Source organism: Leptomonas pyrrhocoris (assembly GCF_001293395.1).
Source record: "Leptomonas pyrrhocoris isolate H10 chromosome Unknown, whole genome shotgun sequence".
NCBI classification, from domain to species: domain Eukaryota; phylum Euglenozoa; class Kinetoplastea; order Trypanosomatida; family Trypanosomatidae; genus Leptomonas; species Leptomonas pyrrhocoris.
The window spans coordinates 296,804-324,644 of NW_015438378.1; the positions used below are offsets into that span (position 1 = coordinate 296,804).

A 27,841-nucleotide genomic window follows, 5' to 3' on the forward strand; every position below is an offset into this window, starting at 1 on the left:
AGAGAGGAGAGAAGGGAGGTCGTCCGCAGCCACGCGGGATCCACGTCCGGTGCACTGCGCGTCAAACCTGTGGAGGAGTACGCCTTTTCTTTTTTCACTTCTTGGTTTTCTCCTTAGCGCTCCAGCGCGTCGATAGGCCCCACCGCCTCCGCTACGAGCTCCTCCGTGCGCTTCTCGAACTCGCGCATCACGCTCTCGCTCAGCTTCCCGCCGGCCGCTGACTTCTGCAGAGAGGCGTACGTCTGCCTCAGCTGCGGTACGGTGCCCGCCGCACGGAGCTGCGCGACATCCCGATACCGCTGGAACAGCGCGACGGGCCTCGCATCGCAGTTGTGCAGCTTACACATATCCGGCAAGCGAGCCGTGTCGAGCCCGGGGAAGAACTGCAGACCTGTCACGCGCTGCAACCTCTCCAACGGCACCTGATAGGCGGTGAGGGGCAGCTGCTCAGTGATGGGTCCGTTCGGCATTAAGAACGCAGCAACCGAGCGTGTCCGCCCGCCGCCTTCCTCTGCGAGAAACACCTTAAAGAGGTGCGTCGGGACCGCCACGAGAGTGCCGCTGTTGACGTCACCGGTCAGCGCATAGGACATCATCGGCTTCACGTTGACCGGGGCGGGATGGCCGTGCCGTAGCGACGCTGCCTCGTCCGTGGAGGGGAGCGGCACGTGCAGCTCCGTCCCATCCGCACGACGCTCCACTCGCATCAGCCGAGGAACGAAGGCGGGGCCCGATACCACGTACAGCTTGCCGCCTTCCGCGGACCTCCCCGCAGTGGACTCGACAGCTACGTTATGAGTACTACCGCTGCTGCTGCCGACGGCGACGTCCTGCTTTCCACTGCCGCGACGCTGACCAAGACTCACCTCTTTGCTGATCTTGCGAGTCATGCCCTCCAGCCGCAGCCAGTCCACCGCATTCATCGTCATGTCCTGCGGGACCACGTTTGCGCTCATGTTGAACGTGGTGTCCATCTCGGCCTGCGAGGCCTTATGCAGTTGGGCCGGGACGAGGTGACCGCGGCTCAGTCCACGCGTGGTGTAGCTGCGGGGGCCGACGCGGAATGGCGCAGGGACGGTGTCGTCCGCGTAGAACTTACTGCGTAGTCGAGAGCCCCTACGGAGGCTGTCATCTCCGCTGACGTCCTCGTCGTCGAGGGAGGTGGCCTCATCAGCACCGCCGCCGCTGCCGCTGGGCCCACCGCGCAGCCGGCGGTGATCGACGACCTCCATCACCCAGTTTGGGGTGCGCCGCTCGTAGTTCAGGCTGGCGAGGTAGGCGCCGTAGCAGCGAACTTCTGCCGTGGACGGCAGGCCGAACTTTGCAGCCGCGACGCACTGCTCGGCGAACTCAGCCGTGAGCCGCGCTGATTGGTTGGACGGCGTGCGCGGTGGCAGGACAACGGGGAAGGGGAGATCCGCGTCCTGTGCGGAGGCGGTGGAAACAGCGGTGGAGGCGACGACCAGCTGTGTGTGCGAGTGCGGCTTTCCACGGTACGTCCAGTAGGCGGCGACCGTGAAGAGGGCGACGGAGGCCGCGCCAAACATCTTACCCAGCGCGGCGCTCGAGCTCATCGGCCTACACGCAGCAGCGCGTTTGCAAGGAAAGCTACGGTAGCAAAAGAGAAGAGGAAGAGAAAGAGGGAGCTCGATTGCGGCTCTAACGCTGGTACGTAGGAGCAGCAGAGCAACGCACCATGTACGACGCTAAAGAGGTGTTGCGGGGTGCTGAGCCACACCCACGCATCGGTGACGCTTTCTGTTAGAGAAGGCGAAGAAGAGATGAGTGAGCAGAGGAGAGGAAAGGGGCAGACTTCAACAGTAAAGTTTGTGTGTGCGTGTGCGTGTGATCCGCGCTTGAAGCACAACTGCGATTCGACAAACACCGCCTCGCGTTTTTTCTTCTTCTAAAACCTGAAAACGAAGAAGCATCATACTGAGGAGCTGTTCGAATTATGCTGACAATCGCCAGAGAGGAAAGCCTCAACAACGACTCCTGCTGTTTCTGTCGAAGTGCGACACCGCCACAAGCAGTGCAGAAAATGCGTTCTCGGCCTTCACCGGCGCACGCCGATGCGGAGAGAGCGCTGCGGCGTACTGGCCTTCGAGCCGTGAGGATGGTCGTCCTACTTGGATCTTGGAGATGAGAAACAGACTGTATCGAAGATTGAAAAAGATAACGAGAAGATGAAAATGAACAACGGCAGCGACCATTCTCACCAGAACAGCTATAAACGATGCGACGGAGAGACTGTCTTTTTCCTTCCTTTTCTCTTCTTCTTAACTATTGGCTTGGTGTGTGCGTGTGCGTGCGTATGCCACCAGCGAAGCACCGAGCCGGTGTGTGTGTGTGAACGGGCTGCTCGATGCTGGCAACTAGAAAACAAATAAACCGTGAAGAGGAGGTTGCTAGGGAGAGGAGAAGACCCTCTTCCTCCCCCTCCTCCCGCGCACACACGACACAAAAGGCACACACGAACAGTCCAATCGTAAAAAAGAAAAAGAGGGGCTGGCTGTACTCCCCCTCACGAGCGGCAAACCAGTGGAAGCGAGAAGCCAGAAACCCATGCCGAGTGCCACAACTCTATGCAACTTTCCGCGGTACACCAGCGGCTGTGGCACCGTCAGACACGTAAAGAGAAAGGTCAGCAAACCAACAGCGAGATAACACACAACACCGACAACACTATAATAATAATGAAAGTAAATAAAAAGGAATCGCCATCGACAAGAAAAGGCGAAAAAAGGGCAAAAGACACTGAAAGGAACGATGAACGTGAGAAGACAATTTTTTGTTTGTTTCTTTCCCTTTCTTTATTCTAAGAGGGAGAGGGAAGAGAACCAAAGCCAACTGTAGAACACCGAGCCGCCGCAGGAGGTGTAATAGCGGACCTCAACGAGGACAACACTAGCACAGAGTCCGAAGAAGAAGCAATAGGCGCGACCACGTCACTGTTGGCTGCGCGCGTGTGTGTGTACAAGCCACCTGGACGATTTGGTGTACTCCGTTGTTTACTGGCCCAAAACGGGGAGTCACGCTTGTGCGACTTCATCGAACGCACACACCCCACACGCTCTCACGCGCACTCCGCAGAGCCAAACAGCAACAACAAAAATGCTGTGAAAGGAGACACTTCCCATACTCTAAGAAAGCAAAGAACAAAAACATTAAAAACACCTCTGAATACTCTAACATAACAACAACGAAACCTGCGCAGTGACGTAGCGGGACGCAGTTGGTGCGGTGCGGTGAGACGAGGTCGATACCGCTACCAGAAAATTATTGATGGACATTCCTTCGCACACGCACGCACGCGTGCTCAAGCGTGCCTCTCTTCTCTACGTCTAATACGCTAGAGGGTTTCCGCTCTCGTAGTTGCTGTCGGCGTCTACCGTGCTAGAGAACTTCGGCTCCGTGTTCGACATCGGCACGATCACCGTCGCAAGGCGCCGCCGCTTCGAGGTTAAAATGACAATCACGACAACGAGAACCGCAGCCACCACGGCAGACGCCACGGCCACCCCGACAATGCAGCCCGTGCCGCACTTCGTCTTCTTGGGCGTGAGAGTGCTGTTGTATTCGTTCACGTTAGTCCAGTCCGTGCCATCCAGGCAGCTCGTCACGTTGAAATTCTTGTACAGCCCCTCCGGCACGAAGACGGTGAAGTTGAAGGGTGTCGGCGACACACCCGGGACCGCGTACTGCGTCATGTTGTCAATGCCCACACGTGGCACACAGCCAGGGACCATGTCATCTCCCCCGTCGCCGCTGCCGCCGTTGCCGCCGCTGCCGTCCCCGCCCCCGTTACTGCCACTGCTGTTGCTCCCGCCAGCCGCGGCGGCACACTTCGCGAGCTGCGCCATCACATCCGCGTACACGGCCCAGCGCAGCGTCTGCTTCTCCGCGTCCGTCAGCGACGCAAACCGGGGGTAGCTGGAGAGGGGGAAGAGCGCGTCGAAGATGCGGCTGGTCGGGTAGTTCACGCGGGTGTAGACGACCATCCTCGTGGCGGCGTCGTAGGTGGCGAGCAGCCGCGGCGTTGTCGCGTTGGCGGTAAAGGAGGATTCGTTCAGGTACGTGCCGAAAGGGGATGGCATGATCAGCTTGATCAGCGTCAGATTCGGCTGCCCGTTCACGGTGAACGGCCTCGGCTCGCCGGTGTAGATGAGCGGGTACCGCAGCAGCGTGCGCACGTCGGCCGCGAGGGAGTGGCGGATGCTCGTCATCTTCGTCACGTTGCACAGGGGGAGTAGGTTGTAGTCACCGCCGATCATTTCGTTCGTGCGGTTGTAGTAGCTGTGGAGGGCTCGCATCGACAGCGGGTAGCCACCACTGGCGGACGCGTTCTGAATCGCGGCGCCGAGGTCGGGGGTGTAGTAGTGATTCGAGACATCAACGCCGAAGGCCGTCGTCCAGGTCGGGGGGTCGACGGCCAGGGTAGACGCGTTGATGGCGACGCTTGGGTAGGGCACCGTGCCGGCGACCTGCACCAGCTCGTAGTTCATGTACGACAAGAGAAGCGGTACCACCGTGGACTGGTCGACGAAGCCAACCGGGTAGGGGGTCTGATCAAAAGCCGACGCCACCGACGTGTTGTCGTAGGTGGTCCACCGCACGAGGTTCGGCGTGGGCTGCGAAATGAGTACGTTGTCGAGCGTCAGCGGGTAGATGCGCTGGAGGGGATCGGGGTACGCCGTGGTCGTCAGCAGCGTCGGCGTCAGCGCGTTGTTGGCGAGCGCGATGCTGTACAGGTTCGTCGTCGAGGCCGCCATGAGCGACGTCGCCGCCCTCGCCAAGGGGTTCTGATCTTGCGTGAAGCTGACATCGACGTACGTGACGGCATCGGGTGTCTTGGCAACCATAACCCCGCTGAGGCTGAACCAGTACAGGTTCGACTCGGGGGCAATGAAGATGCCGTCCCTCGACACCGCAATACCGAGCTTCGGACGCGTCGGGGTCACGATGGCGTTGAAGGCGGCGTCACCGCGGATGTTCACCTTCACGCACGTGACGGCGTTGACATAGTCGCAGGCGTAGACGACACGGTTCGTCGTCAGCACGTAAATCTTGTTGTTGTACAGGGCGAGGTCCCACATGTACTCCGTCGCCGGGTCCTCTGCGATCGCCGTGGCGTAGATGAGTTGGGTGTCCGGATCTGCCCGGTACAGGTAGCGGTCATTCGACACGTAGAAGATGGTTGAGTTCGAGGCCGTGCGGGGGGTCGTGACGCAGGCGTAGATGGGGCTGCTCAGGCGGATGGTACCGAAGGGAGCGCTCGTCGCCGTCGTCCAGTCTACCGTGGAGCCGCTGGCGTTGGGGTTGCCAAAGAAGAAGTTCAGCTGCGTGGAGTAGCGGTTGAGGGTGAACATGTAGTTGGCGGCGCCGACCATGATGACGCTGTCCGCGTTGAGGGGGTCGTAGCCGCCGCACAGGGAGCTCGGTGCGAGGATGCTGTTAACGCCGAAGACGCCCTCGTGATCTTGCGAGATGCGACCGGCGAGGGTGACGGTGGTGTAGGAGGCATCCGTGACCGCCAGTGCAGTGCAGGAGAGGGCGGTGACCGCCACGACGGCGCCGAGCACCAACACCTGCCAGAACCTCGTCCGCATCGCTTTGGCGTGGCCACCGCGTGTGTGTGTAATGCGCACCGTACTGATTGAATTGTCTCCGAGCCACAACGAAAACGTCTACGTGCGAGGAGGCGGAAGAAAGAAGGAGAGCAAACCAACAAATATATATGCTGCAGTAACAGGAGGAAGAGAACGGTCTAGGGATGATAGAAACAAAACAATCAAAGAAAAAATATATATTTTTTAAAAGTTCTACGAATCTTTTGTGTGTTTGTCCTTCGCCTTGAGTGTACGCTGATTTGAGAACGATAACAGCGAGAGTAGCGACGCGGGTTTTTGCTGCGTGTGCGGCGGATCACGATAGACGCGGTGCCTCGATCCTTTCGCTCTCACCTCCGCAGCGTTCTACGACGATCCAATCGCAAAGAAGAACGTGTGTGGTTGCGTAGGTGGAGGGCGGGGTGAGTGCGTGAGGGACAGGTGTCCGAGAGAGCGAGGGATGACTAGAAAACAACACCAACACCAACACAATGTACCTCACGTTGCACAGCGTGGCGCGCTGGGATACTAATGGATGATAATAGCATTAATAATACGTGGACAGAGGGGCAGGAGAGGGAGAAGGATTGTTGCTGGACGTGAAGCGTTGTATGCGCCATCGCCACAGAGTGTTGCGTTGACGGCGTGGTGCTGCCGTCCTGTTGTCAACAATAAATATATAAAAAACCAAAGTGTTTATCGGGTGCATTTACACATACACACACACAACTCAGTTCTTTCCTTCGGGCTTACACATCAACTATCTGAGAAAGAACGAAAATGCAGGAAGAGCGGTAGTGGGCAACGTGCGCGCAGTTGGAGGAGCCACCCCGCCGCAAGTTTTCTTCTCCTTCGGCTGCACTCGTGCCACAAAGACACCTCGAAGCTGCTCGACGAAGGAAAGAGCCGTTGTCTCCTTCCTTCCGCTTTCCAACGACGGCGCAGCGGTGCAATGACCCTTCCTCTTTAGCTGTTGTTGTGCTCTTTGACAGAAACAGAAGAAAAACTATGAAGACGGAATGAAAAGGAATCTGGCAGAGTGAGAATGTAGAAACAACCCCTCCACTCACACACCCACACATCAGACGGAACGAGAACGGCACGGGGAGCGCGACGACGACGACGTCAACAAGAAAAAGGACAAACAAACAAACAAAAATGCCTTCACCGCTAAACCACACGTTGACACTCTTCGTCGAGCTACGGGGAGCCAGGCGTCAGGTACCACCACACAAGAGGATACACAGCTGGGAAAAAAACAGAAAAAGAAAACAATGAACACCAAGACGGCCGGCGCCGGCTGACGTACTTGTGAGTGCTGAAGAAGGAAAAGGTGTTCCCGACGACGCGCAGGCGCTGCCTCCGTGCATGCTGCCCTGCCACCTGGACCGACCATCTTTACCACAGGAAGTCAAGCCTTTCAGAAAACGAGAAAAAAACATATTTTCTAGAAGAAGAAAATAAAGTAGAGACGTAAATCCGCTTCCATCTACAGAAAGAGAGAAAAACTAAACAACGTAAAGAGTGTGTGAGAGGGAGAGAGGGAAGGGAGCATCCACACACACACACGCACGCACACACGCACTGTGGGCGAAGGTAACAAGCCGCAAGCCACGCGAAAAGGACGGAGAGTTGAATGCGCGTGCGTGTCGCATCGTCTGCCCTTTCGCGGGATTTCTTCCTCACGCAACGAAGCAACACACACGCACACACAAGCGACTCCACGGACGACGAGTGAAGTCCCACGTGCACGAGAGAAAAGAGAAGAGGGCGAACGCATTGATTTGGCGTCTAATTCTCTCAAATATATATTTAAATGATCGGCACCATGACGATCGCCGTGAAGAGGTTTGCGGGTGCAACGATCATCAACACGATCAGCACCACCCCCGCGCACCCCATCACCGCCGATGATGCAATGGCACCTTTGCAGATGTCGTCGCACGAGGACTCGCGTGAAACCGGTGTCGGGGTGGGGATTCCACTGCTACTGGAACCGCCATGGTGCGAGGAACTGCCATGGTGCGAGGAACTGCCATGGTGCGAGGAACTGCCATGGTGCGAGGAGCTGCCATGGTGCGAGGAACCGCTGGCGCTGGAACCGCTATGATGCGAGGAGCTGCCATGATGCGAGGAACTGCCATGGTGCGAGGAACCGCTGGCGCTGGAACCGCTATGATGCGAGGAGCTGCCATGATGCGAGGAACTGCCATGGTGCGAGGAACCGCTGGCGCTGGAACCGCTATGATGCGAGGAGCTGCCATGATGCGAGGAACTGCCATGGTGCGAGGACGAAGAGGAGGAAGAAGGCGTAGGAGGAATGGGCGTCGCGGAGGCAATGACGTAGCGCTCCGTGCTCAAGATGTAAAAGCTGTCCGCCGAACGGGGGGCAAAGATCAGCATCGTCTCCGGATCGTCCGTAGCGGTGCGCGGTGCGGGGTACGGAGTGAAGGTGAAGACGACCGTTGGAACGGCTCTGCCGGCGATGGCCTCGGGCGTGTTCACTGGCATGCTCATGATATCGTTACCCGACATGTACAGCACGTGCTGGCCATCCCAGCTGGTCACCAGCGGGGAGGAGGTGGTGTTGCTGCTCAGCTTGAACCACTCCGCCGATCCCGAGTTTGTTAACGTGGTGTAGTCGAGGTAAATGAAGTCCTTGCCGAGGTTTGTCGCGACGATGCGACGGATGCTCGGCAGGAGGGCAATCCCGATCGGCTGGAAGATGTTGTCGCCACTCTGAATCGAACCGTCAATGATGGTGATGGGCGTGTCGAGGGTGAGAAAGCGGATGTTGTTGTTCGCAGGATCGGTGATGTAGATGTTTGACTGCTCCGTGTCCCCGTAGGGCGTCTTGGCCAGCGCGGCGGGCCGACTCGTCTGCGACGCCATGAAGGTGCGAATGTTCGTCGTCACGAGCGTCGTGCTGTTGATGAAGCGCAGCGAGCTGCACTGCGAGTCGGCGATGTAGTACCCCCCGCTGGCGGCGATGATGGCGTTGACGTAGATGGTGGAGAGTGCCCCACCGAAGAGCGTCACGGACGGCGCGCCGTCGATGCAGCCGGTCGCACTGCTGCTGCCGGTGAGGGTGTAGAGCTGACCGGTGTTCGTGATCTTGCGTACACGGGAGCCGCGGGTCATGTCAGAGAAGACAACGCCAGAGTCATCAAAGGCGCCGCCGAAGCCGACGGCGCCGTAGCGGCCTACCCCACTCCCGCCATCCGGGAACGTGTTTCTCGAGAGGTTGTTGTGGAAGAGGCTGTAGTAGTAGTTGGTGCCGTCGAAGTAGTACTCACTGTAGCTGGACGACGCAGCGGCGGCGGCGCTCTGCGCGAAGGCCGCGGTGGGGACGAAGAAGAGCACGAGAGCGACGGCGAGGACGGCGACGCCGCCGCGGAGCGTCCGGCGGTGACGGGGCGGTGCCACACCAGTGCAGCAACGGGACATGAGTTGAGCTCTGTGTGCGTGTGTACTGGAGAGAGAACGAAGGGGAGAAATAAGATAATAGAAGTATTTATGTCTAGAGAAAATGGAAGAGAGTTGCTAGGTAACTTGGGAAGAATAAGAATAACAATAAAAGGGGAGACGATGAGGGCACAACAACACCAATGAACGAACAAACAAACAACAGAATTCTAGAAGGAAAAAAAAAAGCTCTACCTTTCTCTTTAAAAAAAAAATATTTTTGCTGCTTGGGCCTCTGCTCAGCGTGGATTGCCGCGTGAAACGAAGCACCAGCTCTCTCTCTAACCCCTCCCCTAAAACACACACACACACACGCGCTAGACGTATCGAAGGACAAAGAGCACCGCCTCCTTCACTGGTGTCAGGGAAAGGAAAAAGAATAGGTACTGGTACCCGCGGTGCTGTACAGACCCACCACGTCTCGGTTTGTCTACCCCCTCAAAAAAAGCTTTTCCTCCCTAAAATACTGTTGGGATCGTCGGAGAACAAACAAACACACACACACACGCGCGCTCAGACACCATCCAAGGAAAACTGGAAAAGTCAGCCGTTTCCACGCCCAGCTCGATTTGTTTACTGCAGTGATGTAAACGAATAACGGAGAGGAGAAAGATGACACGAAATAAAAGAGGCAGAATAAGGGAGGCGTGCACGCGCTCTTTCCAGTATGGGCGCGCGAGGAACGCAGGCGAGGAAGGCGATGGTGCGTAGAAGCCCATTTAACCAGGAAAGGAGAGCAGAGATGTGTGTGTGTGAGGGAAGATGCTGCGAAGGTGCAGGGGGCTCCAATGAGGCAACCGAGACGTCGTCGGTTGCTATCGCCGCCCACTGCCACACTAGTGGAAGGAGACACATGGCGGCTGCGCAGCGACATTCAAAGGTTGATCAGCATACGACAAATACCGGCCTGTTTGACTATTGAATGTTCTTTCATACTAATCGGTCCTTGCAAAGGCAGGAGGCAGAAATATATATATGAAAAGGATAAATCAAGTCAACAACGCGCGTCAGTTCGGTTAAACGATCCTGGCAGAGGATCCTCGCTGCACACCCCTTGGGTGCCATCGCACACCAACCCGAATCGATCGCCTTCACACAGGCGTGACAACAGAGAAGTTTGCCGCAGAGCATTTCTTCCGTTTCTGTGTCCTTTCTTTGTAGAGAAGAGCTCTCCCCCCGCCGCCGCGTTCAGGATCGTTTCCCAATTCCAAACGGAGCCTTGGGGAGCGGCTGTCCGGCCTTGTCGAGGTGCAGGAACGGACACTGCGCACCGCGGTAGCACCCACCTGGTGTGCGGTAGAAGTGGCAGACACCCGCGCCACCACCACCACCTCCCGCCGAAGCAGAAGCAGAAGGAGCAGAGGAAGACGAAGCGCTGGCGCTTCCTGCGTGATAGACGCTGTTGTCGACGTGTTGCGCGTTGCGGCGCAGCTGGGCAATGCGGTAGTCATTCAGCTTCTCCGCGATGTTTGGGTCGTCTGGCGAGGGCAGCGGTGGCAGCGCTGGGAGGGCAGACGTGGAAGCCGAAGCCGCGGCGGCGGCGGCGGAGGAAAAAGATGGACCTGCAGGGGTCGATGCAGATGCGTTGCTCCCGTGCTGCGTCGGTACCCCAGTGGCAGCGGCAGTAGCAGCAGCACCGCTGTGGTGCCCCTTCGAGTGGCTGCCCACCGTCAGCTGCTGCAGGTCCACCGCTTCCATTTCCACGCCGTTGTAGCCGTCGCAGATTTTATAAAAGTCCAGGAGTGCTTGATGGGCGATGTATGGCGAGGGCCGAAGGGCAAGGTCGTGCGGCTGCACCGCTTCGTAGACGTCTTCCAGCGAGAGGGGCGTGTAAGCCTTCGCCTGGGCACCGCGGACGAGGCAGAGCATCGCAGGGGTGCAGGCCTCGATGACGTAGTTGACACGTGCAGGCTTGCGGTGACGGGCGGCGGTGGCCGGTGCGGCCGTTGGCTCCTTGTACGCGAACGCTGACATTGCGTCAAGCTTCTCCCTCTCTCCCTGTGTGTGTGTGCGTGTATGTGTATGTGAGCTGACTCATCGAGTATCGCGTTGCGTTGTCGAGGGGAAACATAACAAAACAATCAAGCATCAGCACCAGAAGAAAGCGGAGGCAATAAGAAAAGAAAATCGAAAACGAGGGCGCTTGCTGTGTTGATGCGCACAGCAGAAGACACCGCGATGGCAAAGCACGCGCACACACACACACAGGGGTGCAAAGGATGCGAAACGGCTGGCTGTGAAAAAACCTTCTTCACTCTTCTCTCCTATTTCTTCTACAGTTTTCCTTCGCCTTCTCTATGAAAGCCCGCACCACGCAGCGCGCGGTGCAGCGGAATCGTGAGCACACACACACACACACACACACACATCAGTATGCATTCGTATGTATTCAGCACACGTTTCACCCCTTACGAGGTTGCTCAACAGATCGGCGTCAGCAGCCCACCAAATGACGATGACGGAGGGAGGGACTGAAAAGGAGGAGGAGAGACCATTTCCGAGACTTCTCAGGTTTCGCTCTTGTGCTCCCTTCTTAAACACTAATGAAAGAGAGAAAGAGCTAGAATAGTCCGTACTTCTGTATCCCCCACTCACGATACATGGCGGCCTCACACGCCGACAGCGCCAGGTAAGCGTTTAACGTAGCGGTTGCCTCGTCACTGCTGTCGCCGTCGCCGCTGACGGCGCGTCCACGCCTCCCGCCGTGTCTCCGTCGCTTCTCCTCTGCCGCACGCAGACGGCGAAAGATGGTGTAGCCCGACAGCTCTGCGTTCACCCACGATGGAGTCGGTGGCTGGGCCGCACGCTGTGCCGGGTCGTCCTCTGCCTCGAGTGGTGGTGTTGGTGGTACGACCGTGGGCGGACTGTGGTGAGGAGGCCGGGAGCCGGCTTCTGAGGATAGGGACCGCCTCGCTGCCGCCGCTGCCGTTGTGGTGGTTAATGACGATGGGGCGGACAGCGGAGGCGGAGCAAGGCCGTCGCCCGGCACAATGTCCATCAACTCCTCCCCAACAAAACAGACGGTGCGGTAGTGGTGTCCGGAGCAGAGCCGCACCTCGTGCGTTACGGGAGACGGAAGCAGGAGGACACAGCCTTCGCGGGTTGCCTCGCCGTAGCGCTTGGCTTGCGTGAGGTGTGCGAGTTGGCTGCGCAGCGCCTTCAGTTCAAGAGTGATGGCAGCACGGCGGGCACCGGTGGAGCGGATGAGGTGCTGCACGTCTGCGGCGCTGCGGCGAACACCTTCATGGACGACCACGATACTTTTCGTGTGTACCCCCTCCCCCTCCTCCTCCTCTGCTTGTTCACCGGTGGGAATTGAGCTCGTTGCCACATCAAACACGCTGCTGTTGCGCCTCGTCGACCGCAGAAGCCGCATCCGCCACACCCGCGCCGTCTGTATCAAATCGGCACGTTCGGCCAACAGTCTGCCTATGCCGGTGAGGATTTCCTGTCGACGTGCACGTCGTTGCATCTGCAGGTACAGGGCCCCCGTGGAGTCGAGCAGTAAGACAGGGCGGTTGCCGTAGCGATGCAGGTTCGGCGGCACCACCGAGTCGCTGGGGGTCGCACGCGCCGTGAAGAGGGAGGTGGGATTTAAGAAGGGGTATCGCCGGTCGACGTTCACGCGAGCGTGGTTCAGCATAATTTCGAAAAATCCGCTGCTGCTGCTGCTGCTGCTGCTGCGGGACAACGTCTGAAGAGGCGTTGTAGAGATGCTGGCTGGGGCTTGTGGTGGCGGCGTCATCATCATCGTCGCCCTCGTAGACGAAGAGGAGCGCGTGCGCGGGGCAGAGAGTTGACAAGAGTCGAGAGGAGAGGTGGATCGCGACGCCTGTACAGCTCTTCTGCTCCGTTCCATGTCTGCCGTGCGGACGATGGTGCGAGGACTACTCTCCCTCTCCCATTGCTGCAGCTGCTGCAGCTGCTCTTGTGAGGCGACGTCGGCTTCTCTGCTTCTTTTTCGTCGAGGGCTCCGTGAGATCCAGGAGGCGTTCGAGGAGGCTTCCGAGAGCGTGCGAGGCCGGCGAGGAAGCGACGTACCGGGCAAGGGAGGCAGCATGGAGGTTGAGGTAGAGCTCGAGACAGCAGAGGGGACAACATGCGGCTGCGTCGAGCTCCACTCGTGCCGCTTCTCTGCCGCGGACACCTGCACGTACTGGGCGGCATCATTGGCGCCTTCGCCCAAGGGGACCGCAGACGCCGCGGAGAACGATGAGGAGGAATACGAGGAGGAGCCGCGACTCATCCTTGCGCTTTCGCGTACGCACTCCGTTCAAAAGGTGTTGCCGTTGTGGGAGTGTGTACGTCGACGTCGTTGGTGAAGGCTGGCTGCTTCGGGAAGGAGTCAGGAGATACGAAGAGAAGAACGGATGCGCAAAGGAAAACGAGGTAGCATGAGAGGGGGAGAGGGAGAGAATCAACACTGTGGGAGACACACACACACACACACACACACACACGCGTTGCATTGCAGGCAGGGAACGCCCCTGAAGTACCGATCCGCTTTCAAGCGAAGAAGCAGGTGTGTGTGTGTGGTGCAATCCCGTTCCATCTTCTCTTTTGAATAGAGGAAATGCTCGGACGCACACATCAAGGTCGGCGGTTTGTGGGGGGGAGGGGGGGGGTCAATCAACCGCCTCATTCATTCAGTCAGCTTTTTTGTTTTTTTTTCTTGCTTTTCGTAGTGAGTGAATGCAACAACGGCAATGGGGGTTCGAAGTACAAGGAGAGAGGAGGGGGTGGGGTGGGGGTGGGTACATGCATGCCATGCACGAGGTACAGACCAGAAAAACTCGAACCACGAATACACAACGATGATCTAGCAAGCGAAAGAAATATATATATATATATAAGAGAGAACGAAAAAATAACGGAGCAACGAATGCGTTGCAGACGAGGTGCAGTCACACGTATTCATTAAGAGTTCGCAACGACGTGAACAACAACCGATCATGGGTGAAGCCTAGCGAGGGGGAGAGAGACGCGCTGCACCGTGCTCCACGTTCACCTCACGACGCTCGCTGCAGCCGCGACGGTGTGAGGGCGTCTTGACGACAGGCGACGGCGTCCCTTGATCCGTCGACGTCGTTGGTGCCGCAGCCTTCTGTGGCGTCGTGAATCCTTGCTCTACCCCATCGTCATCGACCAACGTCTGCGTCACAGAACCCATGCTTCGATCACCGGCGGCGGCCTCATATGTCGGAGCGGTAGTAGCAGCGTTAGATCCACGCATCAGCAGAGCCTGCAGCGCAGGTGGGAGAGAAACCTGCGAAGGACCCGCGCCGCTGCGACGCAGACCGCCACTGTGGTTGTTGCTGCCCGACTCCGAACCGGGTGGGGAGGCAAGGAAGGAGGTCCCTGATGGAAGCTGCACGGCAGAGCGGCGGGGCGGAGAGGCGAGAAACGTAGAGGCAGGAGGAGCGACGACGGCAGGAGCTGAAGGAGGCGCGACAACCGAAGACGACGAGGAGGAGGGCGGGAGAAGCGGCCCAAAGACGGGGCTGCTGAAGGAGCGTAACTCATCGGCAAGGGTGAGAAGCTGTGTTGTTGCTGCGGCGGTGGCGGTGGGGTTCGCTGCGGCGTGTGGAGAAGCGGCAGGTGGTGGCGGTGGCGGTGGTGGGGAAAAGAACGATTCGATTAGCAATCCACTCGTGCGAGTCAGCGGCATACGCAGCGGCGTCGCGCTGCCACCACCGCCACCTCCGTGGAAGTAGAAGCCACCGCTGGAGCTGCGCGGACGGGCCTCTGACGGTGCGGCGGCCGACGTCGCGGTCCCCCAGGTAAGCCGTGTGCCGCTGGCAGACGGGGAGCGGAGGAGAGAAAAGGACGAGGCACGACTGGGACGACGCGGGCGTCGCGGCGGCGCATATCCACCAGCACCAGCAGCTGCAGCAGTACTGAACTCGCCGCTCTCCTCGCTCATGCCGAAGCTGCCTTGAAGGAAGGGGCTACGGATAGAATCGGCTCGTCCCTCCACACTCGGTGGGCACGATAGTAGCGCGTCGACGGACGGGGTCCAGCTTCGACGGCAGTCGTCACGCAGTGCACGGCGGGGCGCCTGTAAGAAGTCCGCTGATAAGAGAGATGTGCGACAGCTGGGGGTACGGGCGACGGACGGTGACATGGAAGTTGCATGCATCCACTGAGAGCGTTGCGCGTGCTGCTGCTGCTGTTGCTGCTCGTGTGGGTCTTCTGGGTCTTGACCGTGCAAGGATGGCAGGGAGGGGGAGCGCAGACCTTCCCCACTTGCCTCATCGGCTTCTGAGTAGTCTAGATGAAGGCACTGAGCAGCATCGCCGCTGAGTTCGGCGTGAACAGCATCGGAATAGGACGGTGGAGACGGGCGTGACTTTCTTGTCGCTGTTGCTGCTGAGGCGTTGGGAACACATTTCCTGTGGGCGTTGACAGAGCCGTTGAACAGCGCTCCCCGCTATCGCTGACTCCCTCTGATGTGATCACCGTCGATGCGAGCTGCGATGACAGGGAGGGGATGGCGCTACCAAACGTCAGTCGTTGCGGTAGCAGGACGACGCCGCTGACACTGTTGCGGCTGCTTCCATCACCCCCGCTGGGCCGCGCACTCGGCGAGGGCGAGGTGAGCTCCGAGGTGAAGCGAAGCTGGTGGTACGGATTGCGTGAATACGAGGCAGCAGCGGAGGCGAAGGAGGAGACGTAACGCCCACTATCACCACCACCACCGCTGACAGAGGCCCGGGTGCGAGGCTGCTTACCGCGCCGCCCCGGACGCGCCTTCCGCGGAGCCCAGGAGCGTCGACTGGCCACGGCGCTGCCGTACACCCCGCTGCCGCTGCGCATGCGGCATCGATCGTCGTCGTCGTCACGTCTCGCTCCCGCAGGACTCCTCCCTCCTCCTGTTACTGCAGCGACACCTCCTGCTGCCGTTATAAAGAAGCTGAGGGAGTTCGTAGAAAAGCGAACCGGTGAGGAGGAGGGGGACGGGACTCGCCGCTGTTGCTGTTGCTGCTGCTCCTCTGCGTTGTGCTTGGGTGGTGTAGATGGAATGGGCGGCGCAGCAGCGGCAGTAGCAGCAGCGCCGTTGCCCCCAACGGTCATACGTGTCATGCGGGCGAGAAGTTGGATGTCCGCCTCGAAGCCGTCCGAGGGCCGTCCCTCCTCCACTGCGTTGGTGGTGATGTTGTGGCACGCACTCCAGCTCGGCGGCACGTGCAGGAAGGAGCCTGAGCCGCGAAACGGCGACGACTGCGGCGGCGCCATCGCCGTAAAAAGAGAAGGCGAAAAGGACGGCGGTGGTGGCATCATCGCGGTCGATGCACCCGCAGCCGCAGCACCATCCGCCTCTCGCGTACCGTTGGGGAAGGGGCTGCTATCGCTTGTCCGCAACGGCGGCGCGGGGCTGCTGAAGGCACTGCTGTGGCTGACGTTCTCCAAGTCCGCGCAGCGACGCGGTGTGCACATCTCTTCCTCCTCCTCCTCCACACGTTGCTCACTCGCAGCGTCATCGTCTTGGTGCGTCGACGCAGCCCACGTGGAGGCCCGCAGCAGCGACATCAGCCGCGTCTCGGCAGGCGTCGAGAAGACGGCCGCAGCAGGCGAGCGCGTGGTGCAGGACGCAAGGGAGTCCTCCGAAAAGCGTGGCTGCGCGAAGGAAGGGCGATCCCCTGCTGCTGCTGGTGGTGGTGTTGTGGAGAGGACTGAAAGGGAGGCCATGGTGTCCCACGCCACCGTGCTCGCCGTGGACGCGTACAGACCGCGCTCATCCATCGACAGGGCCAGTCGATTCGACACCCCCGTCGGCGTCCGCGGAGTGATGGAGAGGGCGGGGAAGAGGTGGGAGGCGGCGGCGGCAGCAGAGTTCGATGGTGAGGATGGATAGAAGGGCGATCGAGCCGACATCAGTGAGGAGTGCGGCGGCCCTCCCTCCGCGTAACCGTCCTCCTCTTCTTCTGTCATCAGACTGGCGGCATGCCGAATGGCTGTGCGATTCGGCGACGGCGGGCTCGAGGAGATGGAGGTGGTCGCCACGCCGCTGCGCTCTCCTCTTGTCACGGTCCTTTCACCGTCATCGGAGGCGCGCGGCGGCGGAGGCGGAGGCGGCGGGTAGCGCTCGGTCCCACCACCAGAGACGGGGTCGCCTTCACATGTAGTGTCACATGGGTGGCTCTCTACACGGCTGAAGTAGCGTGACGCGGGGGGGCCTGCGCTTCGTGGAGTGGCCGCGCTCATCGAGTTGTACCGTCGGCCTGGTGCTGTGCCCGATACGGGTGACGACGACGCGCCGTCCACGTCGTTGCTCTCGCCTGCAGCGTTGTCATCGCCATCGTTGCCGTCGTCCCGTCCCGGCGAGAAGGAGAGGCGGAGCATGTCTGAGAGGAACAACATTGGAGCTGCCGCCGCTGCTGCTGCCGTGCTGCGAGGCGCCGTCACCTGCGGCGTGTCCACTGCTTCCTTCCCCACTGACGTGGCATGGAAAAGGATGGCGTCATCGTCCGTTGAGCGATGCTGAGGTGCGGGAGAGGCGGAGGCCGACGAGGCGCGGCGCAGCGATGCACTATGCTCCGAGGTCGACTCCCTGTCTTCGCCGCCGCCTCCGGTCCCGGCGGCGCTACCGGCGGCTTGCGCGCTACCACTGCTGCCTCCGTCCTCCCCTGCGCTGGAGCGGGTGCATTTGGACGAGGGCTCGCTGACGCCTGGGCTGGTGCGACGGACGGTGGGCACTTCGCTGTCTGCAGCCTCATCTAACGCGCGGAAAGCACCGCTAGACGGGGCACTACCCTGCCCACTGCCACACCGAGCTGCGGGAGAGGGAGAGTCGAAGTCACCAGACGCCGGAAGGGAGACGGAATCGGCGACCTCCTCGCCGTCGGCGTCCCTTTTCCTTTCTTCACTGCCTTGCGCCTCAGCCCACCGCGGCGCTGGTCGTCGGCGGCGTGGCACGGCGGCTTCGTTGGGGAGCTGCGCCGGCGCAGGACTGCTCTGCCGGCACGCGGACGCCTCTTTCACCCCCACGTGTGGATCATCGTCGTCGTCATCGTCATCGACAGCCCTCACCACCCGTCGTCCACCCGCGCAACGACCCGCCCCGTTCACCTGCGGACTGCTGCGCCGCCACGAAGGGGACGAGGAGGAAGCCGAAGAAGAGAAAGACGAGGCGGCGGCGGAGGCGAGCCGCGGACAGTGCAAGACCACCGCCGTAGCAGCCGCTGGATCCGCCACCGCCGCGCTGTCGCCCTTCCACACCGTCATGTCCCACACGATATCCGTGAGCGCGGCACTCGGCATTGAGGGGCGACGGACCGCGACCGCCCGAATCGGGGAGGGCAGCACCGGCGAGACCGACGCGTCGTGCGCCGCAGCCGTGTCGGCATCACCTTCTGCAACAGCTGCTGGTCTCGTCCTTCCTTCTGCTTCCTGTGCCCTCTCCGTGTGTCGCGGCAGCGACGGAGCGAAGAGCGACATCGACGACGGCCCCCGCAGTGCCGCGGTCATGACCGACAGCATCGAGGGAGACATCGCAGTCGTGATGGGGGAGGTAGAAGTTGCGGTCGGCATGCGAGCGGCGTCGGTGTCCGCCTCGCTGGTGCCGCTGCCGCCCCGCTGGGACGACGTCGGGGCCATCGCGGCGGACCGCGAAACGGTCGCAGCGGAGTTGGAGGTGGAGGCTGTGTGCCGATGGGCAGCCGTCATTGATGCTTCTCTTGCTGTTGCTGCCGCCGCTGCTGCTGCGGCTCGCGTTGAGGTCGTGGATGCCGGTGTGGGTGCGGGGGAGCCCTCCGCCGTCGTGGCTGCGGAGCCAGACGGTTGATGCCGACTGGGTTGATGAGGGCCTCGGCCGCCTCCTCGCCGCTGCTGCCGTCGCTGCCGGCGTACCCACGAGGGATCGGGCTGCGGGGAGGGCGACGTGGTGGTGTTCCGCACCCTTCCCACAACCCGCCACTCCCGCGGTACGTCCAACACCGAGTCAGCGCGGATTCCAAGGTCGCCCTCGTCTTCACGCGCTTCCCGAAAGCGACTCAGTGAGACGTGCACGTGAGGGTGCACACTCGACACACGATACGGTGGCGGGTCCTCTTGTGATGGCTGCTGTGGCAGCGATGATGACGGCTGGGCAGCCGCCGTGGCAATGGTTCCAGGGAGAAGGACCTGCGTGAGCGGGGACGATTGCCAGAGCGGCTCGACATCCACGTCATCGTCCTCGTCGTTAAAGCCCTCCGTGCTCTCCTCCTCGTCCGCCGCCTCGCCCACCGCGTTGTCATCGCCGTCGTGGAACATCAGCCGCTCTAACCGTCGTTGACGCGCCAGGGCACGCTGCAACTGCTGCTGCAGTTCGCGCTGCCGCTCCGCCGAGGCTGCGCCGGCGCCTGCGCGCTCTGCGCCGTCCGGCCTGTCCATCATCACCCTCGCGCTTCGGTACAACGTGGAGGATGCTGCGGTGCTACTGCCGGCGAGGGGAGATCCGGCGAGGAGTACGCCGGCGTTCCACGAGTTGGCACTCGCGTAGAGTCTTTCTTCTCCGCGCAGCGAGTACGGAGGCGGTCGGAGAAACATGCGTGTGTCGGCCAGCCCGTTTGGTGTCGCCGCATCCGCCGCTGCTGGTGCGGAGGCTGACATGGTGGTGCTCACCAACAAGGCAGTGTCTCCGTCCTCCATGCCCTCGCTGAGCTGCTCATGTGACCCAGAAGGACGAAGACTGCGCCGGTGCGAAGCCCGAGTCGTGGGGCGAGGCAGTCGCGCAAAGGTGCTCGCAGCAGCAGCAACAGCAGAGGACGACCCACGTGTGCCGGAGCGGGGAATGGAGCTGAGGGTCAGCGAGAGCGGTGTGGCGGAGGCTTCACGTGGCAGTGAGGTGGAGGTGGAGACGGAGACGGAGGAGGAAAGCGAAGAAAACGGCGATGCGCTGCGACGATATGCAGTGGCTCTCCACATCGACGCGGCAACTTCTCTCGCCTCTGCGCCCGCTGTAGCAGTCGCGGGAGCAGCGGCCACCACCGCGCCGGCAGCCCCGACGCCAAGCGTTGCCTCGCCGTTGGTGACAGGTAAGGTCTGCAGCTGCGTGCTGCCGCTGCGCCCTACGCGATATCGCATGTGCTGCGGGAATGGCGCCGCGGCTGTCTGCGGAGCGCCATCGCTCACAGGAGAGGGGTGCTGCGGCGTAACTTGTCGCTCTTGGGTTTGCACCTGTTGTTGTGCCCGTCGTCCCACGTGGTGGTGGTGGTGGTGATGCTGCTGCGGCTGCGGGGTAAGCGGGCTCTGCTGCGTAGATGGCACACGGGTCTCTGTCGAGAGACGGCGACTATTATGATGATGGTGGTGATGGTGATGAGGCGGAGAGGGATGGCTCACCCGTGGTGAGGCTACTCCCCCTGCCGTGGGTGCTGTTCCTGCTACCGCTGTTGTTGTCGCCGTCGGGGGTGTCATGGAGGCTGCCACCTGCGCCATCACCGCCGCGACCGTCGCCGGTACCGCCTGCTCCACCACCGTCAGGCCTTCCGGAATAACGGCGCGATGTGCCGAGGTGGATGCCCGCGAGACACGCGCTGCATCACCGGCTGAGGTTACACGAACGTTCTGGGAGGGCGGTGCAACTCGACCTGTGCTTGCACCGACAACGGACGATGACCACCGCACCGCGCGATGCTTGTCGTCGAGCGCCGGCTGCGACATCTTTGAAGTGCATGATCGACCGAGCAGAGGGACAACGCTGCTGGCGTGGCGGCGCAGCAGCTTTTCTTTCCGACATCGGTGCAACGTCACGAAGAGGGCGGTGTAATCGAGGGGGCAGCTGCCAGCGTGTGGGGTGGGCAGGTGTGTGCGTGTGCGCCCCGTGCAAATAACCCGCTGGCTTAACGACGTCTGCGAGGCAACGACGGGATCAGCGGGGGAGGCCGCGACTCGTGCGAAGTGCGGCTGGACGATGCAGACGTGCGGGCCGAGAGAGCGCCCGACGTGGGTGGGGGGTGCCCAGGTTTGAACAAAGGCATCGGTGGCGGCGTAGTCGAGGGGATTCATTTACAAACGAAAACGGGGAAGAGGAAAAACACAAAACAAAGACAAAAGAGAACGCGGCTGAAGGAGGAGAAAAGGAGAAACGAGACGAAACGAAGAAGCGCGCGGCACCGCTTCTGCACACGAGACAACTCGAAGATGAAGAGACGACGACGGGCGACAACGGGAAGAGCGGGCCAGCGTGGTGCTGACGGCCAGCAGAAAAAACAACAACCGATACAGGCAGCAAACAACAAACGAAGAGGAAACAAACAATAATAATAATAAAACGAAAGAACTGTGAAAAGAAAGTGTACAAAATATAGAAGGAAGAACAACACCAAAACAAAGCTGTATTTAGGCTTTCAATCAACGCTTTTTTTTGATTACAACTCGTCTAGTGAAATCTAAAACAACAACAACAACAACAACAACAAAGGAGCGACGATGTTGGGACCCAGTGAACGTAAAACCAAGGACACGAAAGTGGTGAATCTAAGATCAAAAAGAAGAAGAAAGTGGTAATAACCGTAACGGGGTAGAACCGGCTGCAGCTCCGATGAGTGCTTGAGAGTACGTGAGAGAGAGAAGTACGCAAAGAGTGTATTATGCGTGAGTGTGTGTGTTCAGAAACACGAGTGAAAAAGGCTAAGATGTAGAGGCGAAGGCGAAGTCCTTCCACGAAACAGCTGCGCACGTCTGAGTCAAAAATAATAACAACAACGACAACAATCAGACAACGAAGGCCCAGTTGATGTGCACTTGAACGTTTTCTTTTGTTTTGTTAGCGCCCCACAGTAACGAAGCACGACGAAAGGCCTTTCTTTTCCTCTTGCGCTTTCTCCAATTTTTAGAATGTGCGGTGATCTTCACGTGCGTTGCGGGGTGTAGAGCCTCCATCGGGCGAGAGAAGGAGAACAGGAGAGATAAAGTGTGTGGGTACAGGGAAAGTACTACGGCTGTGCACGTTCATCAGGAAGGGATATCCCGCGTCAGAGCACACCGCGCTGCACGGAGGAGAGGCGATAGTTTCTTCTTCGCTTTTCCCTTTCTCGCCTTTTGAAAATTACCTTCCTTGTGGACACGAATGAGTGCCGGTTACGGCTCTCAAGGACGACGTTGCATCACCGCTGGTTAGGCCACATGAGCGCGTTCGCCCTTAACGCAACGCTGTCGCGGATCCACTCCACATGGAAAACAACAACAACAGAGTTGCGGCGGAACACGGCAGCAGACAAACAATAGTCTGCTTTCAGTCGAATACATGTGTATGTGCTTTTGGTTTAACGTTTGCTCTCAACGGGAGACCGATGAGGGGAGGAAGAGGAGAGAAGAAAAGGGGAAAAGAGAAAAAACCAACAAGAAAGCCGGGAAAGCTACAAAAGTCAAGGCGAGGCGGGGGACGGTGACAGCTTTCCAGCTGTCTTCTGCTGCATCTCCACTAATTGAAAGTATAAGAATACACGGAGAGGTACGGCGTGACGCAACGCCAAACACAACAAACATCGACGCACAATACGGATAATAATAATAGTAATAATAATAGAACCCGAACAACGCCCAGCAATCACTACAACAAAGAGAGGTTAAGAAGGACAGGGTGAACAAAAGGAAAAGCCAGCGTGCTTTCTCCCTGCTTCGGTACCGCGTAGGCACTCCTCCGTGCCGTCTCTTCCCAGAGAACGCAAACACACGCAACATGAAAAACGCTCTCCAAGACGCACGTGGAAACGCGCTGCTTTGGCAACCCAGCGGCACTAGCACCACCATACAACGATACTCGAACACCCAAAACAAGCACCAACAACCACCACTACACACACACACACACACACGTACATACACAGAAGCGCATCGACAGTTAAAACGGCTTATTCAGAATTTACTGTACCATGTGAAGAAGAGTTCTTAAATTAAAAAAGAAGAAGAAGAGAAAGACGCCATGAAAAGCCGCCGACATCGTACAAGGGGGAGGGGGGGGGGGGGGAAAGGCCAAACGAAAACAATAGGAGGACAGTGCGTTCCTGCGTAACCATGCACCGTACCCCTTACCCCCTTACCGTTTCCCATTCTGTCTCGTGCTTACATCGCACCAGTAGCGGCCGGCTTCATTGCCCTGAAGCGCGGCACACCGCGGCACAGCGCGAGACCGACCACCGTGCCCACCACCGTTGGCTGCCAGTCAAAGTACAAGATGCAAACCTCACCCACCCACACCGCGTACTTGATCCAGCCGCTGAAGCTATTGAGGATGGTAAGGGGAGTCAGTCCGTAGTAGAAGTACTCCATCACGAAGAGGGCGCCAACCACGTCCCACGGCCCGAACTGCTTCTCTGGTGCGGCGGCGCCGCCGTAGTACAGGTAGTTGCCCAGCCACATAATGGCTCCCGAGATCACCGCCGTGCTACCCACGTACATCATCAACCCGCGCGAGCCGAGCGTCGGCAGGACGTGGTGGCACATGGTGTGCAGCAGCATCATCGCATAGGTCATGGACAGAAAGTTGTTCGTGAGGAAGGAGTGAAGGAACCACGTCCAGGGGCGGAAGGAGTTGTCGAGACCCCACTGCGTCATCCACCAGTTCTCCTCCGTCGTGCTGCCCGTGCTGCAGAGGCAGAAGACGGTGAAGACGACGAAGTTGATCGCGTTGGCGCTGTTGTAGATATCTGGGAATTTCGCGTAGTCCTCGCGCAGGCCGTTGATGTGGTCCATGAAGCTCTTCTTCTTCTTGGGGGCCGCCTTACCTTTTTTGCCGTTGGCACCGCCTTTGCCACCGTTTTCCTCCGCGGTGCTCTCGCCTTCTGTCTTGGCCTTCTCGTCTCCGCTTTCTTCCTGCTCCGGCTGCTCCTTCTTGGCCTCCTCGCCGCTCTTCTGCTGCTGCTGCTGCGTGGCGTCCGCCTCTCCCTCTTGCTCCGGCGCAGACGCCCTGTCCTTCCCCTTCACCCGAAACGCGCGACGCTGCAAGCCCTGCGTGGCAAAGACAGGCATCGTGATGCCCGCAGCGGAGACGCGAGCACCGCGCAGGAAACCCGCTGACGACGCATCGGTGACGGCGGATGGGAAGGCGGTGGGAGGGCTAGAGAGAGAGTGTCGCGCCGCTTGGATCTGCGACGGCCCGCGGGCGACGAAGAAGCGCCGCGCAGCCGTCGACGCAGAGAGGATCGCAGGGGACACCGCCGCATCGGCTGTGAGAGAGCGCAGCGACGCCCGCGGGGCACCGCAGGCAGCGGAGGTGCGGCGGAGTGCCAGCGTCGTGGCCACCACCGCGACACGCGCGCTGTGCAGACGCAGCATTAGGTTTTACGTCTACTGTCGTCTTTCTAAAAGAAAAGATCGTACCTTCAAGATTACCTCCGAAAGCAGCGGGTGGTGGCCTTGTTGGGGTAAGGGAAAGAGAGCAAATGAAGACACCTTTTCCCTTAGAAAAACAAACAAACAATCGAACCTCCTCGCTTCTGTGCGGCGTGTGAAAACAATCGCAGTACCGGCGGGTTCCAGCAAAGGGGGGTTGTGCTGAGAAGAACGTGGATAAAGGGAGAGGACAGCTGAAGAGGTGGAACGAGAGACCAGGACAGGACAGGTTAGGTTGGGTGTGCGGTGTGGGAAGGCACTGCCCCTGAAAAATAATAATACTGAAAGGAATCGTTGAGACGTTCATAAGGTTTTATTTGAGAGCTTTCGGTGTCGTACACAACAACAAATAATTATGCTGCCGTACAACACCCTCTCTCTCTCTCGCTCTCCAGTGTCTGTGTGCTTCTTTTGTATTTTTGCTGAAACCCGAAGCGCTGACGCTTGTGCTATAAAAACGGGCGAGTCCCGCCACGCTGCTAAATCGATTGAAAGAGAGAAAAAACTGTACAACGAAGCACAAACACTCAAACCCACATCGCTCATCGACGCAGCTATGCGTGGGGGTAAACAAGAGAGGACGTCAGCACCGTGCGCACCCGTTGTCGTGGCAGCTGCGGCGGTGTCTCTAGTACGTCTTCCTCTCGCCGCCCGCCTGCATCGGCTGCTACATCATCGCGGTAAACGTTCACGTCCACCCGCTCCTCGTGGACCGGTGATGCGCTAAGTGAGGGGGTGCGGTCCCGCGAGGGCACCGAACGCGGGTCCGAGGTGCGCTGCTGTCGCTGAGGCACCACGCCGTGTGCGTGTCGCGTGTCTTCTCCCGGTAAGAACCGGCCCTCCATGTTTCCATTTCCACGCGTGGCTGGACGTGCTGCGGAGGGGTGCGGGTCCGCGTAGCGACTGCCCACAGGTGCTGACGGCGGCAGTTGCTGGTTGGCTGGCACGTACCGTCGCTGCGCGTACTTGGAGCTGCGAACATCGCTGCTGCTGGCACTGCTTGGCCCTCGATCCTGCTGTTGATATGGGTGTTGCTGATATGAATGTGCGCGTTCGCTGATGGGCGTGTCTGGTGTCCGCTGCGCCAACTGCCGATCCCGCTGCAACGTCTCTCGCAGAAGATGACGCAGGTCACTCACGCCATCCTGGATGTCATCGAGTCGACCGGCTTTCCGGTGAAGAGGGCGGTGTGTCGTCTGCACTTTGGATGACGTGCGCGTCGGTTTGCGGTGCGGCGCGTGATGGTGGTGGTGGTGGTGGTCGCTTCGCGCCGTCGTAGCCGTTGCTGTGGTGGCGGTAGAGGCGGTCGCTGACGTGATGGATGACGCAGTGGAAGGCTCTCGATGTTTATGTTGATGTTGATGCGGTTGTCGGTGCTCTAGAGAAGCTGCCTGCAGTTGCGGAAACGGGGTTGTCGGTGGACACACACATGCCGTCAGTTGCGCGATCTGCGCCGACTGCTTGTCCACCACTCGCTGAATGCGAAGCAACGCCGACCAAAGAGCGTCGTGTCGCTGCACCGAGGAGAGAGACGACTCGGAGGTGGAGGCAACGGAAGAGACCAGATCGGAGCGGTTTGGTGGAGTCGGTGACATCAGCCGTCGGTTCCGCTGCCGCCGCCGCATCAGCAGCGGCGTCAGGGATTCTTCATCGACTTCATTACGCTGCTGCTCCTCCTCCTCCCTCTCTCCTCGCTGCCTCACCGACAAAGTGTCTGCTTCCATGACATGATTCGCGATCGAAGGCCCCACCGCGTGCGGCGGTGCACCACCGCGTCGTTGACTCCCGTGCTCGTCGCCGCTTCCCTCAGCCAAGCGTCGAGAGGCGTGCCGCACCTCGGCAACGGCATTGCAAATCATCACCACCACTTCTTCACGCAGGTGCTGGAAGCTTTTGGCTTGCTCAGTGCGCTGCTGCTGCATCCACGACAGGAGCCACGGAGGCGGCGGCTGAGATGCGGATGGGAACTCCGAGTCCGCAGAAGAATCAGAAAGGAGGCGGTCGGCGCTGCCGTCGCTGCTGTTGCGTGGTGCCGGCTGCTGCTGCTGCTGCTGTTGTTGCGGTGTAGCGTCGTTGAGGCTTGGACTGGCTGGAGAAGCAGAGGGCGACGGGCTGGCAGGAGCAAGAGCAGGAGCGGCCGGTGCCTTCGCACCCGCCATCTCAGCGAGGATGTCACGCACCGAGCGGCGGAGGTCGTACTGGTCCTCCACCAGCCGCTCAATCTCGCGGGCGCAGCTCTGCACATCGTGGCGTAGCTCTTGCAACGACAGCGAATGGTGGCTGTGCGGATCGGGAAGGTCCGTACTGCGTTGCCGCTGCTGTTGCTCGGCTCGCAGTAGCGACGGCGAGGGAGGAAAAGGAGGTCGAGCTGCCTCCGCAGGCTGCGCAGTGGCGGGGGAATCGATAGCGGTGGAAGCCGCAATGGGCTTCTTCGCAGAAGACGGAGAGGGCTCCTCTTGTTCGGCAGGTGCAGGAGCGCCACCATGCGTGGGGGGTAGAGGGGCCTGGCGCGGTGGATCATTGTGATCGGGGAGAGACGAGGAGGTCTGGTGGTGATGGTGATGATGATGATGATGGTGGTGAGCGTCGCCCTCCGCGCTCGCCACGGCGCTGTCACGGTCACAAGTGTTCGCAGACAATGCAGAGGAGGAGGAGGCAGAAGACGACGATGCGGCACAGGAGTTGCGAGAGAGCCGAGAGGCCGATGGCGCACGTCCCGTTGGCTGCGTCATCCGTGCGCGCAGGTCGCGGTCTCTCGCATCGTGCTCTGCCTCTAACAGGCGCCGCTGCTCCAGCAGGAGCTGCTCCTTCGCGGCGGCAGGCGACGACTCCGGCGGCGGCAGCCCATCGACTACATCTTGCGGCACGACATCGACGCCTTGTGCGGCCGACGGCTTCCTCGTTGCCGTCTTCCACCTGTCCAAGGACGGGATGGGCACGGGGGAGCTGTCTGACGTAGAGGGAGAAGAAGGAGGCGGCGCCGCTGACGAAGAAGTCTTTGGCGGAAGATAGACCTGCGTCTTCGTCGCCTCGAGAGGTGCGTTGTTAGGTGTGGAGACGGGGACTGTCTTCAGCGGCATGCGTAGCAGGGGCCGAACAGTGCTTTCTTGACTCCACGATGTGAAGTCGGCCTGGCTGTCCGATGTGGCCATCGCTGATTTCACAGAAAGAAAGAAACAGCAGCAACAACAACAACGCCACGCTGACGTTCTATCTGGTACTAGATCGAGGTCCTTTGCGGAGGCAACGCTGCGCTGCTGCTGCGTTGAATGTGCAGCTGCAAATATATATAAAGATGTAAACGCACTCGACTTTTGTGTTTCGCTCTAGCAGAAGAAGACAAGAACGAAAAGAGAAAGAAAGGAGGGAGAAATGTGGTGTTTGAACATGTCACGACGGTCATCGTGACCGATATCGCTCGCTCTCTCCCGCCTCCACCGCCCCTCTTCAGC

General features: G+C 59.8%; 9 protein-coding genes across 12 annotated transcripts; all 9 read right to left on the minus strand.

Annotated features, from left to right (window-relative positions):
• Positions 1 to 113: 113 nt before the first annotated feature.
• Positions 114 to 1,759, minus strand: ABB37_08135 (putative mitochondrial endonuclease G; the record flags this gene model as incomplete). 2 transcript variants are annotated; one of them, XM_015807027.1, is made up of 1 exon in its annotated part: positions 114 to 1,759. In XM_015807027.1, the coding sequence occupies exon 1, from the start codon at positions 1,572 to 1,574 to the stop codon at positions 114 to 116; it is 1,461 nt and encodes a 486-aa protein (XP_015654422.1). In that variant the 5' UTR covers positions 1,575 to 1,759. The 2 variants fall into 2 exon arrangements, with proteins under 2 accessions (XP_015654422.1, XP_015654421.1); XM_015807026.1 differs by having other exon boundaries at positions 114 to 1,609.
• A 1,585-nt stretch (positions 1,760 to 3,344) lies between these two features.
• Positions 3,345 to 6,138, minus strand: ABB37_08136 (hypothetical protein; the record flags this gene model as incomplete). The annotated part of the gene is made up of 1 exon (XM_015807028.1): positions 3,345 to 6,138. The coding sequence occupies exon 1, from the start codon at positions 5,607 to 5,609 to the stop codon at positions 3,345 to 3,347; it is 2,265 nt and encodes a 754-aa protein (XP_015654423.1). The 5' UTR covers positions 5,610 to 6,138.
• Positions 6,139 to 7,421: 1,283 nt separating this feature from the next.
• On the minus strand, positions 7,422 to 9,082 carry ABB37_08137 (Flagellar glycoprotein-like protein; the record flags this gene model as incomplete). Its single annotated transcript, XM_015807029.1, has 1 exon — positions 7,422 to 9,082. Exon 1 carries the CDS (start codon positions 9,054 to 9,056, stop codon positions 7,422 to 7,424), a length of 1,635 nt encoding a protein of 544 aa, XP_015654424.1. The 5' UTR covers positions 9,057 to 9,082.
• Positions 9,083 to 10,262: 1,180 nt separating this feature from the next.
• Positions 10,263 to 11,104, minus strand: ABB37_08138 (hypothetical protein; the record flags this gene model as incomplete). Its single annotated transcript, XM_015807030.1, has 1 exon — positions 10,263 to 11,104. The coding sequence occupies exon 1, from the start codon at positions 11,046 to 11,048 to the stop codon at positions 10,263 to 10,265; it is 786 nt and encodes a 261-aa protein (XP_015654425.1). The 5' UTR covers positions 11,049 to 11,104.
• A 530-nt stretch (positions 11,105 to 11,634) lies between these two features.
• Positions 11,635 to 13,407, minus strand: ABB37_08139 (hypothetical protein; the record flags this gene model as incomplete). Its single annotated transcript, XM_015807031.1, has 1 exon — positions 11,635 to 13,407. Exon 1 carries the CDS (start codon positions 12,715 to 12,717, stop codon positions 11,635 to 11,637), a length of 1,083 nt encoding a protein of 360 aa, XP_015654426.1. The 5' UTR covers positions 12,718 to 13,407.
• Positions 13,408 to 15,344: 1,937 nt separating this feature from the next.
• On the minus strand, positions 15,345 to 19,664 carry ABB37_08140 (hypothetical protein; the record flags this gene model as incomplete). The annotated part of the gene is made up of 1 exon (XM_015807032.1): positions 15,345 to 19,664. One exon carries the CDS (start codon positions 19,662 to 19,664, stop codon positions 15,345 to 15,347), a length of 4,320 nt encoding a protein of 1,439 aa, XP_015654427.1.
• A 2,670-nt stretch (positions 19,665 to 22,334) lies between these two features.
• Positions 22,335 to 22,808, minus strand: ABB37_08141 (hypothetical protein; the record flags this gene model as incomplete). Its single annotated transcript, XM_015807033.1, has 1 exon — positions 22,335 to 22,808. The coding sequence occupies one exon, from the start codon at positions 22,806 to 22,808 to the stop codon at positions 22,335 to 22,337; it is 474 nt and encodes a 157-aa protein (XP_015654428.1).
• Positions 22,809 to 23,120: 312 nt separating this feature from the next.
• ABB37_08142 (putative mitochondrial hypothetical protein) lies at positions 23,121 to 24,552 on the minus strand (the record flags this gene model as incomplete). 2 transcript variants are annotated; one of them, XM_015807035.1, is made up of 1 exon in its annotated part: positions 23,121 to 24,552. In XM_015807035.1, exon 1 carries the CDS (start codon positions 24,330 to 24,332, stop codon positions 23,121 to 23,123), a length of 1,212 nt encoding a protein of 403 aa, XP_015654430.1. In that variant the 5' UTR covers positions 24,333 to 24,552. The 2 variants fall into 2 exon arrangements, with proteins under 2 accessions (XP_015654430.1, XP_015654429.1); XM_015807034.1 differs by having other exon boundaries at positions 23,121 to 24,494.
• A 391-nt stretch (positions 24,553 to 24,943) lies between these two features.
• ABB37_08143 (hypothetical protein) lies at positions 24,944 to 27,716 on the minus strand (the record flags this gene model as incomplete). Of its 2 annotated transcripts, none has more annotated exons than XM_015807037.1 (1): positions 24,944 to 27,716. In XM_015807037.1, the coding sequence occupies exon 1, from the start codon at positions 27,539 to 27,541 to the stop codon at positions 24,944 to 24,946; it is 2,598 nt and encodes an 865-aa protein (XP_015654432.1). In that variant the 5' UTR covers positions 27,542 to 27,716. The 2 variants fall into 2 exon arrangements, with proteins under 2 accessions (XP_015654432.1, XP_015654431.1); XM_015807036.1 differs by having other exon boundaries at positions 24,944 to 27,701.
• Between the last annotated feature and the right edge of the window lie 125 nt (positions 27,717 to 27,841).